This window comes from Oncorhynchus kisutch, linkage group LG3 (genome assembly GCF_002021735.2).
Source record: "Oncorhynchus kisutch isolate 150728-3 linkage group LG3, Okis_V2, whole genome shotgun sequence".
Classification (NCBI taxonomy): Eukaryota; Metazoa; Chordata; class Actinopteri; order Salmoniformes; family Salmonidae; genus Oncorhynchus; species Oncorhynchus kisutch.
The window spans coordinates 64,787,245-64,799,959 of record NC_034176.2 but is presented as its reverse complement, the minus strand read 5'-3'; the positions used below and the strand labels follow the sequence as shown (position 1 = coordinate 64,799,959).

The following is a 12,715-nucleotide window of genomic DNA, read 5'->3' as shown; positions in this document are numbered from 1 at the left end:
TGTTTGTTGTCATTCAAGAATCCCTACTGTTGACCAATCATCAACAAAGGGGCATAGACTTCGGCTACTGACAAGATCTTTTTTGAGAGCACGAACAGGCGAAAAAACCCTTGCCAATGACCAAAAATGAACAAAAACATCACAAAATGTTGTCCAAATATATGCACAAACTGTTTCGGATAGGAAGCAGGTGGACACCAAAAATCGAAATCTTCTTTAACAAAGGAACCTAAAGATGAAGAGATGGGGGGGTGGAGATGAGTTGGGGGATGGATTAACCATGTAAGGTATCACAGCCAAACCAACACAACTTTCTCAACATTGAAAGTATTCTGTCTGCAGTGGCTTATAGGAAAATGCTTAGGTAATATTTGTCAGAAATGGAGGGATCTACTGAATCACAGTAACTGTATGACCTCACAAGGCTGTATTTATGATCCTACTTTTTCCCGTAACATTGTTTATTTACTAACATCATAATTTATGTATGGACAGAGATGGGTTCACCTACCTGGTAGAAATGCTTTTTTCATGGTGTATCTACTGAATACTGTCTGGATAGCACTCCACTTAGATATCCCAAGGCTAAAAATATTTGCCTTTCAAACGGGATAAAATTGACATTTTAGATTATATATTTTTTTTATCAGTTTTTAGTCTTAAGGTGAAAGAAAATGAAATAGTTATTGTTCCAACTGGTAAATCCTGTTGGAATTGTTGGAGAAATAACATGGGGATTAGATCTAATTCCACAACCCACCACCCATCAGGTTGGAGTGGCTCACAGCTGCCAGTACTAAAGCAGCCGGTCTCCAGTTTGAGCCACTGGTACTTAGGTTCCTGGACATTGAAAACTACATTTTAACAAGCTATTGTACACTGGGCTATTCTGTGCGGCTGAAGTTGGTAAGCATGTATTAGATTTAAGGTGAACATTATGAATGGTAATTATTCACATGCTGATAATTGTTTACCTCCAGGGAGGGATGTGACTCGGGGCTCTACGCTGACCTTTTTTTACAGGGAGCACGTGTGTGCCTAAGTTGAAACATTTTGGAGCACAAAGAAATTTAAGAACCCAATGAAAATATTTGAGGTAACAAGCTGTTTTCTTTGTAATAATGGTGCAAGCGTATCCTCCATGGCAACAGGGCCTGCAGTACAGTGAAGGAATCATTGCAACAATTATCATCTTTATTCTAAGCGCACTGGTGCTCCTAAATTAAAATTCCAGGTCGCACAGCAAAATATTTAGGTACTTATGCAAGTAAAATGGTCGCACTGTAGAGCCCTGGGATGCATGTTTTCCATTGCAGAGTGCATCATGTTGAATTACAGCACCACAGAGCCTTCTAGAGCATCTCGCCGTATTTGACTATAGGATGGATTCTTGGTCCACTCCTTTTCCTAATTGTGTTCTCAAGTGGCTTTCTGGTAATGCAAACACTACTGCCATTAGAAATGACCAGGGATGAATTAAAGGAAACTAGAGATCTATCCAACCCCGAGGGGAATGAAACAAAACACAACATCTGCTCAATGGATTTCGGAATCATTGTAGAAATGTTACCACTGATACATTTCCATTTACTAAAGATATTACAGTAATGTAATGGGTGCCTACTCATGACTCTAAATGTCTTCCTTTCAAAACACTCAAAGGCAATTGCTCCATTATACGGCTATGACTTTGAAAATGCACCGTGCCTTGAAAGATGCAAAATATATATTTTGAACTGCTCTCTCAGCGTTTTATTGTGCTCGTCTGGAAATGGACTGCTGTAAATGGATTCATTCTGCAGTAATCACACTGAGCACACAGGCAATATCTCTGAGATGCATCAGGGCAGACTGGTCTGAGATATCCCTTCTCTGCTCTACGCAGCAACAGGTGATAGGGAGCATGGGGAGTTTACAGTCAGGGCACGGTGTGGTGTACTTTGAGCACTGAAACATTGGGATTGGTGAAAAGTCACCACATAGAACAAAGAGTATGGAGGCAGAGATGCAACTTTAAAATGGAGTCTGACAGTAAGGTAAAAAATACATGGAAAGACAGCCCTAAAGTGGTCTCCAGTGGCATTGACTTAGAGGAGGTAATCAATATGGGTTATCTCATCATGGTATGTGAAATGGTGTGATGAAAAGTATTTGCATTGCAGAGTTGACCCCTAGAAGTAAGAGGAATACACTTGCAGTACTTTTTTTAGGTGGGTGGGGAGCAGTTCCAATCATCTGTAATTGTCATAAGCTCTGACGGAGGGTTTGGGTATTGACTGAGTCTGGCTAGATGAAGGACAGGGACGCTAATCTTCACCGGCCATGTATATCAATTCAGAAAAGCCACCAGACCACGTCACGCAATATGCAAAATATAGTATTCTAGAAATGACACATATTTTTCAGTCCTGTGAAATGGTGTGATGATTGTCATGCTTTGGGCACATCCTGGCTGTCTTAAATGTGTGCTGGTTCTGATGACTGACTGAATGATTATACAGTGACCTGCACTGATTTATTTGAGAGAGAATCAATGTGTGCTTCAGAGTCACTGTCTCTGGGAAGTGTAATGCTTGACCTCTCACTTCCACCCAGCTGAATGAACAGGCAGTAACCTTTTAAAACATGACCTTCAGCTTAGCACATGTAGCAACTGTTCCACTCAGATAATAACACTCTGATCATTCTAAATGAGAGCGTGTACTAACACTGATTATATGATTGGTAGAGTTTGGAATCTGAACATCAATTAGTTGTGGTTGTTGAGTGTAATTTGTTGGGCTGTGTATGAAGATTGCACTATGGCTAACCCTGTAAAACAACACATTTCACTGCACCAATATGTTTTTTTTAAACACTGTTAAACATTGTTAGGCAGGCTATTTGCACACTATAATAGCATTCAGTTCTGCAGACAATGTGGACTAGGATTTAAGAATGGGATTTTTAGCTGGCTCCTATTGTAAGAGTTTGGATGGAAGATGCTACATGTAGTTTTGAAGTTGCTGTGAAGAGAAGTGCAAACCCTTATCACCCCGATTGCAAGTCAACTCCTCTGTGCACATAGGTCACACTCTGTCGCTATGTTTTTCATGGGCTTGCTGTGTCACCACTGCCACCTAATGTACAGTGCCTAAAACTGCATGCACTCTATTCAGAAAGTCACATACAGCTCCCAAACAAAATCACAAGCTGTATTTTGGGGGATCGAATGTCTAAACTATATGGTATATATTGTTATTACTGACATTGATTTTATGTGACAGTCAGTGTTTGGTCTTATTGTGTTTGTACCCCAGGTAAAAGAAGCCATGCAGAGGATCCACGACAGAGGCAACATAGGAAAGCTAATCCTGGATGTGGAGAAGTCTCCCACTCCTTTGGTAAGTACACAACCCTGACCTTTTTTTCTACAAGAACAAGTTATTTATAAGTGGTCTAAAACTGCACATGCATTCAACAAGTTTGAAAAACCTTGAGGAAAAAGGAAATGATTAAATAGCATCATGACTCACCAGTGAGTAATTCATCCCTAGAGAACTCTTGGCCAAATCAACACAGGTTGAGGTTCCTAGACAGCACTAAGTCTGATAACAATGAATATATCTTCCAATTGCACTGGTTTCTATGGTGACCCATGAATATCAGCATCCCCATTTGGAGCAGCAAACATAAGAAACAAAAGCCTGAGCAGTGTTGACAAAATGTTGATTCAATGTCGATATGTTTAAAGTAACTGTCCAGTAAAACCCCATCTCAAACTCTTTGAATGTTTTTTTTATGCTTGAAATTTGCTTGGCCCTTATGTGATTGGTCCAGCAGCTTTAGTCTTTTTTATGTTTTTATTCTCCAGTGGGGGAGAAGGATCAGTCTTGAGATAATGGGAGGCACATGCTCAGGAATGCACACTCACTGCACACAAGCAAGATAACTAGCAAGCCAAGCAATCCACAACTGGTGTTAGCAAAAAGAACAATGCCCATGCAACAACTATCTCGCCTGTCACTTCTATTTCAAATCATGTGGTTTGTATAGGGTGACCACATTTAAAATACCTAAATGCGAGACAACAGGATGATTTTCGGACATTCGCGGGACAGTTGCCTTCGTGAATAAAACCATTTAGCAGCATGTCCCCGTCCCAGATGTAGCCTATTGAATATCATTATAGAATATACATAAAATGCATCCTCCAATTGCAATATCTACCTATGGCCACACCTATTGTCTCAAGAAACATTTATATTTTTAATACCCTCAAACACCAAGTTAGGCATACCTCATTTCAAAATAGGCCATGGCTTCATAACTGTCAATCATGAATATTCTTCACATTTTACAAGTGAAATGTCCAAACTGCGTCTGCATGCCGATCATTTGATCTCAATCAGTTTCATGGGAATATGCATTTAGATCTTCTTGAATTCCTATTTTGTGGGCAAATTAGAGCAGATGGTGTTAAACTTTATAGCCTTCCTGCATTTTATTTTTTTCAATCATAGCACATTCTGGTGCTGTTGAGCTTTGGCCCCCTGATAATTTTTGGCCACTATTCAGCTTGCCATCACTTCATTTCTCATGAGATTTGAGGGTGTTTTTGGTGTAACAGTAACATTATACTATGCTATTATATTTGGTTTTGTTATGTAGAATACTAACCCACAGGCACACACTGGTTAAATCAATGTTGTTTCCACATCCTTTCAATGAAATGAATTGCCATCTGTGCCCAGTGACAATGAATCATTATGTGATCTTCCAAGACATTGATTCAGCTTTGATCTAACATTACTAAATGAGCACAATTGTGAGAAGTAGCAGTGGCAGCACTACACCAAACAAGTAATTGAAGCGTACCTATTCTACTCTTTTGCCTTGAGCAAAATTTGGTGATGCAAAAACGAAAAACTACATTTGTGGTTGTGGTTGTTTTATGAAAATCTGGGAATATTTGGCCAATAAAATATTTTTGGTTGGTAAAATAGTTAGGAAGGGAGACTTCTAAAATGGGATTTAGTGAAGCAGTAGCAAATAATGTTTATTGCGCAACTAATGAGCATGAAGACCCTCACAAATTTGGAAATTACTTTATCTTTCAGTCTATTACGGGTATTTACTTTCGTAGCTCTTTTTCAGAAGCATGCTTTTTGTAAATAGTTAGGCCTGCCTGTCCTCTCCAAGTTTAGCTAGAATTTAGCCCGAAAGGATTTGAGAAATTCGATTGGTTGACCATAGGCCTATGACATAAATCTACATCTTGTTTTGCGCAGAATATCAGATCTCAACAACTATTGGAGTGTTTAGCATCACCAGTAGGCTACCCCATTCTTATGATTTATATATATTTTTTTTCATACGCGAAAAGTGAGAGACAGGTTGGAACGTATCATCAAAAAAAATCTAAATTAGTGTTTCAATTAGTTAATAAAATGTAGAACATAATTGTTTGGTTGTGGGACGTGGGGAAAAGGGCCAAACTGCAGGATTGACCTGCAGAATCCGGGACATGTGGTCACCCTAGGTAGTAGTAGGGTAGGGCTGCTGGGTGTTTAGAAGCAGTTAGCATGCTAATGCTAGCTATCGATGCAAAATTAGCCAGCTGGCTAACCAACAAGAAATCAAGTCAAAGCAGATCCTCCACACAACAACCATCTCACAATTTCCTTCTATTTTAAATCATGTGGTTTGCAGCTAAAAGTTTTAGGTCAAGAGGAAACCTAGTTAGCTGTTGTTGAGTGATAAAGATAGCAGCAGCCAGTAACTAACGTTATTTAGGTTCCTAACAACAAAAATATCAGGAATATAATGACAAAGCAAAGGACAGAAACGACTAATACTTGTGAAATAATCACTGTGCATTTATTGCTGTTATAGTAACGTGCCCTAGTAGTTTTATTGTGCATTTCGAAATCCTGAATCTGTCCAGACTATTTGAACCAGGTTCAGGCAATCTGCCCCAGTACCTCCACGTGGGAACTAATTTGAATATCCATGTGTCTCATTAGCTGAGTCTCATTGGCTGAGCTGTCAAATCATTTTTTTTTTGTATTGGCCCAAACCACTCTGTTGTTTCTGAACTGGCCAAGCAGGGACACATCCTCAATTCTATATATATATATTTTTTTTTATTAATAATCTTTTTAATTCAGGTTGTCATTAATTGTTGGTAATATTTCATAAAAAATCTGGAACACTGGACAGATACATGAATATTTGAATTCTTTGTTCCTCAACTTTGAATGTTTTCTTATAGATACAGTTGATACAGTACACTCCATTCTGTATTTGTAGAAATTACAATGTGTTCTGTATTCTGTTTAGATGGCCAGTGACAGCACAGAGACCAGTGAGGCTGGTGAGGAGGAGGAGGAACATGAAGGGGACAATGACAACAAGGAGCGCATGCCTTTCATCCAGTAGGCCCAGGTACGGCACCACAACTGGCCTGGACACCTCAAAGGAAAGAGGTGGAGCGGGGGATTAGTTCCATAACAGATGACTCCACAACTCGAACTACGCACAGTGAACTCAAACTGTTGTACTGTATGTGAGTGTATGTTTGTGTGCGTGTGTGTGGGTCTGTTGTCTTTGTGTCTTTTGTTATGTAAGATGTTTGAAAGACATGGAAACTCATAAGACACTGGTTGTCAAAGTTGGCAATCAGCTAAAGTGCCATTCACTATCCAGTATTATGATGAGCATTGTGTTGCTGAACAAATGATGTTCAGAGATGCTAAGACCTATCTGCAGCCTCAGTGTTGTTCATTGTGTTCTATGGCAACCTCAACAAGGGAGCAAAGTAGGAACGGAGTGAATAAGGGGTTGATTATGTTGCTTTTAGGGAAAATACGAGAGTGAGTGATTGAGTGTTAAAGAGAACAGTAAGTGAGTGAGAGTGAACCAGGAACATAAGTGATATTGACCATGGTTGTACTCCTGTCTTGATGGTTGAAACAAGAGGGAAACTAGGAGGGTGAGTGTTAGCGTAAACGTCTCCTCTAAGCTATATTCCCGTTTCTCTTTTACCACTATTATGGTGACTCAAAAGTGAGATTCATTTCAGCTGCTTCATGAACACTAGTCACTCTGATCACCCCATTACCACTGAATACACAGCAAACCCAGAGCAGATTGGCCCTGGGCTATTTACCTCCACCTGCTGCAGTGAGTCTATCAAAACCACTCTATGAGATCGTTTTTCACCCTCCTCCCTCAGGTTATTTTCAGCAGTGTGTGAGCTAGGAGAGAGTATTAGGAAATGCCACTGTAAATGCCTGCTACCATGTTTACCGACACATTAGGGATCCGACCTTCTGCGATGTTGTTATGGAATCACCAGTGCCTTTGAGCTAGAAGTCTGCAGCAGTCTTGTAGAAGATTTCAGTATTTGAATTGTACCCATTCCACAGACACTCAATTTCATGGGGGTTCTGCCAAATGCCAGGTAGCATTCTGAGTGTGTTTCCTACATTTCTACAACTAATGAAAATAAGAAATATAACGTCAGCTTTTGGTCTCATCCGTAGTCTTCATTTCAGACAAACAATGCAGATAGAAATGGCATGGGGGTCAGGTGATGATGATGATTAACCACACCCGTTTCTGTTTAGTCTGTGTTCTTTATGCATGTGTGTAATAAGTTGTGTTACGTTTTCCTGCTGGTGCCTGTGTATAGTGTACAATGCCTCCCAAACAGAGTGCCACAGAGAGGGAAGACTAAAGACACATTCACTGACTGATGAGCTTTTGGGCCATCAAGAATGGAAGTACTATCGCTGTGGATACCACAGGAGAGGAGTTATTCATATCAGATGTTAACATCTCATGTGAGATCTGGTATGGCAACTGCATTGTGCTACTAGTATTATCCATATGGACAGTGTGAAATTAATCGTCCGACATACAAAGCTATTTATTCATAAAAATATGAAAATACCATTGATGTATGGAGATGAAAGCTACTGAATCGCCTTGTTATGAACAGTAAATCTAGCTAAGGCAGATGTGTTTCATATTACTGCAAGCTTACATATTACCTTCAGGAGTATTCCCACACCAAAAAGAAAATGTACAGACACAGTATAAACAGCATACAATGTCTTGTAACTTTGTAAGTGAATAGAAAATATGATCCATTTTTGTATGTACCCTGCTGTCTGTATGAGAAGAAAGGGCCCAGTTATTACATGGCTGTAGAAGTGATTGGAATGTAGCCAGCTGTGCTTCTCCAAACGAACCACCCACTGGTGAAGAAATACAGTTCCACACATTTCATTGATCTTTCATTTGCCACTCACAACATTCGTATGATCTTTAATTAACTAAGTCACATTAAATTTCACAACATTTTATTCAAATATTTTATTAGCTACGTCACAACATTGCACCTATTTCCTTTCGTGATAGACTTGGCAATGGTGCTGGGAATCAAGTATATTAATGAAGGACAAAAGTACATCTAAATGTGAATGTCTCTTTGGGTTTTCCTGTTAGTCTAGGTCTAGAGTGTAGAGTAACTTGCAGTGTGTCTGTCTGTGTTTCCATGGGAGGTCATTATGATGGATAGTCAACTTGCCTTAAAAGTACAAAAAAAGATAAACAAACTATGTAGGCGTGTTTAGTACTGTAGTTGGAACCTGATTACAGACTTATATGAAGATATTGTTTAACTGTATTTGTTGGTATTAGTTGTTTTGTTATGTTATACTGTACGTAGTCCAGTTCTGTTTACATTAATAAATGTATCTGCAGAGCATTCTGGGAAAGCTGTGTGTTTTTCTTGGCCTGTGTCATTTTCAGGTTTTCTCCACAAGCCACCCTGTGAAAGACTCCCTATAATATCACACTTTCATAGGCTGAGGTATTACTCCAAAAATGTACAGTATGAAAAATGATTTAAGCTTTAAATCCATGGTAACTTTCTCACTGTAAATGACTTGCCTGTTAACAACGGTAAAAATAGACTTTGACCATGGTTACTTTAAGTAGCGCTGCATATTTCTTAGGTTCTTATCTGATTAAGTCATAAGGATTCAACATAAATGACTGATTTGCATCTCTCCCAATCACATTGAATCTTGATATTCTCTTATCATCCCATTTCCACTTATAGCAGTGGGGTATGTAACACCTTTATTATGCAATATAAATGAGGTTGGTCCTTTGCTATTTACTGGCAGGCCGGTGGCCTTTCACAATGTCACCACCACAACTTCCTATAAATCAAATACAACTGTGATACCAAATGTTCGGCCTTTTGTCAAGCTCCTATCCCCCCACAGTAATGTAACTCAAATGGGTGACCTTTGTCAATGGCCTATGTGCTATTTATAGCCACTATAATCTAAGCCTGCAGAATGTATCTCTCTGACTGGCATAAACATAATTTATGTAGAAGATATGTTACTGTTTTTATGCTCCAATGCTGTAATCTATTTGAAATATGGATTGCATCCTTTTATCATTGTGTAGCTAAACCACTTTAACTATGCGGTCATATTGCACCTCTCAACAGCCCTAGACTATTATCTGGATGAGACCAGGGTTCCAGAGTGTTGTTACGACATTGTGATTACTTTTCAATGTTGCTCTTCAGGTTTTGGGAATTCATTCATGCAAATGGTTTCACACAGACATTATATTTACTGTACCATTACATCTAATCACATTTGAAAGGTATCTCTTCATTCATTTTTAAGTGAGGCCACGTGTCTCTGAGACGCCTTTTGGGCATCCTGGCTCTCTCAATCAGACAGCAGAGTTTTTCTTAACACTGCACCCCTCTTCCATCTGATCTGTCTACTCGACAACATCACAGACTAAAAAGAACCTCTGCTGCACCAGAGCAGGTAGCTGGACTTTCTCAGCTCTATTAAGCTCCATGTTTTCCATGGTTACCCAACTAAATCGTTGTATTTTTCCCGCACATTTGAATGAGATATAATTAGAGTTGACAAGCAAAATGTCATCATCCTCATAATGTTTTGACGCATTGGAAGACCCATCTATGTATTTGGTCATACAAATTATTTTGGTGACATGGCATATAAAGTAACACATCTCCTCTTAGCCATATAGGGAGTAACAACATTTCTTTTTTTAGGATTAATTTACCGTGGGTCAAATGTATCCATGCACAGGAGAGTTGTGGGAGGTCAGATACAGAATACAGAACGTTCTGTGCAGTATTGCAGTCAATGAATTTACGGCTTGTTTGTGAAATTGGAAAACGCTAAATGAATTGCACCGTGTCCAAAGTAAATATTTATGAATGGGCAGAAACAGGGGCATCATTGTTGTCACCCCCACCCATGGTATTTGATTTCCCCTGACGTTTGAAAAAACCCAAAGTTACATAGTGTCAGCCAATGAGAGGTGAATCACTGCAGGAGCAAACTGGGCCTGTATATAGTGAATTGCCCACAGTGCTTTGGGCTCCTGTGTCAGTGTTAAAAGGTGTGCCCCTTTCTTTTGTCGAAATTTAGTGCAGAGATGGCACGTCTGGTTCTCCCCATCTTTTTGGTTCTCTCTCTCACCTTGCTCCACCAGGGATATAGCCGTCCATCTCGTACCAGGAAAGCAGTGCCAGCATCACAGAGAGGTAACACTCGTCACACACACTAAACTAAACTTCAGTGGCTCTACTATGTTTTTCTGTACATTTTCTCTCTGACATGCCTGCCTGCTTGTCTGTGTTTCTATGGCGATACATCGGCAGATGAGGATGATGTAAAGTCGCAGCTGGAGAAGCTGTGACAGGAGGTGAACTCCCTGAAGGAGATCTCAGCTCTGCAGACAGGTATGCTGAGCTGGCTGCTCTGTGCGCTCATACTAAGTGCTGCTTTATGGCCAGGAAGGTTTCAAAGAGGGAATGCTTCTCATGGGGAAACAGTGCAGATTTAGCAGTTACTCTATGTTTCTTATGGGTTAGGCAAGTGTATACTGTATGTACCTTTGGTACATGCACTCTTAGAGAAAAAAAAGTGCTATCTGGACCATAAAAGGGTTATTCGGCTGTCCCCATAGGAAAACCCTTTTAGGTTCCAAGTAGAACCCTTTTGGTTCCAGGTAGAACCCAAAAAAATAGGGTTCTCCTGTGGAGAGAGTTGAAGAACCCTTTTGGCAACTCTTTTTCTAATAGTGTGGAATCGATGCAGAGAAATTCTGATTTTATATTTCTTATGGTAATTCACACTAACCCCAGACATCAGGTTAGCATACACTTTCATTTGTCATTTACTAATATGCTCAGTCACCAGTAGAGGGCAGGAGTACTCTTACCTTCATCCTCATGCCTCGCAGCAGCAATAATGTTGACAGAGCACTGAGTCATGTGCTGGGGAAGATAATGCCGTGAATTTCTTCGTAAAGGCCTTGGAGCGCATTGTGAAATGTATGATGATGGATATAAAAGTATTATGATGAGACAGGTTCTTTATACAGGGAGGGTGGAAGAACATAGTGTTACTGTCTCATATAGTATGCCTCTGTCTGAGTTCCCTCCCACTGAAAGGGCTTATGTCTTATTTTGGGAACTTGATTTAGGAAACATGTATACAGATGAAAACCTTTGCTTCGTCCTACTAGTCCTCATTATGTCTGATTGAAATTCTATAGATTATAAAATATCCGTGAGACATTATACACCAATATATCATGGAGATATACAGTGGGGAGAACAAGTATTTGATACACTGCCAATTTTGCAGGTTTTCCTACTTACAAAGCATGTAGAGGTCTGTAATTTTTATCATGCCCTCACTGGCTGCACAGGGAAAGTGGCATGATGAGGTCTGCCTTGGCAAGAAAAAGTAAATTTGTGAATACCCCATTCCCTAACTTGTGTACCACCATGGAGACCAGGTGGTTGTTGACAACCTGATGATCATTTATGCTCGTCATTAAAAAATACATATGTTATGGTACCACACTGGTTTGTGAGTCTCTCATCTTCACTGAGTCGTCTGTATTATACAGCTAATTTATGAGTTGGTGAATTTGTAGGGAAGTTGAAATTCTAGGTAAACAATTCCCTTCTGTACTCCCACTTGCAAAAATGATTTAATGTGTTCATTGTTTAATAGTTATTTTAAAATAATGAGTAGATAGGGCACACTGTTAGGCCTACCAAAATATGCCACTCAATTATTGGTTTAGGACTAGACCTTACAGTAGATTCTATTCCAATCTGTGATATTGTCCATAACTGACAGACAGACAAAGTTACATCCATACATAGGCCTACATACATACAGGTAACTGCCAAAATAAAGGAAACACCAAACAAAGTGTCTTAACAGGGTGTTAGGCAACCACGAGCCAGGGCAGCTTCAATTCACCTTGGTGTAGATTCCACAAGTATCTGGAAGTCTATTGGAGGGATGCAACAACATTCTTCCACGGGAAATTCCATAATTTGGTGTTTTGTTGATGGTGGTGGAAAATTCTCTCTCAGGCGCCACTCCAGAATCTCCTACAAGTGTTCAATTGGGTTGCGATCTGGTGACTGAGATGACCCTGGCATATGGTTTACATCGTTTTCATACTCATCAAACCATTCAGTGACCACTTGTGCTCTGTGGTAGGAGTATTGTCATCCTATGGCAGCCAAAATAATGGCCTGCCCAGCATTTTTATGCATCTAAGCATGACGGGGAGTTAATTGCTTAATTAACTCAGGAACCACATCTGTGTGGAAGCACCTGCTTTCAATATA

The 12,715-nt window shown here is 39.8% G+C and overlaps 1 protein-coding gene across 1 annotated transcript in view; it reads left to right on the top strand.

Moving 5' to 3' along the window:
* The window catches only part of LOC109872946 (synaptic vesicle membrane protein VAT-1 homolog-like), a 36,803-nt gene extending 28,038 nt beyond the window's left edge, over positions 1–8,765 (top strand). The window contains exons 8-9 of the mRNA XM_031810883.1: positions 3,300–3,383; positions 6,322–8,765. Coding sequence (XP_031666743.1) covers positions 3,300–3,383; positions 6,322–6,420 — 183 coding nt within the window. The 3' untranslated portion in view covers positions 6,421–8,765. The remainder of the gene's footprint in view (positions 1–3,299; positions 3,384–6,321) is intronic.
* Positions 8,766–12,715: the final 3,950 nt, after the last annotated feature.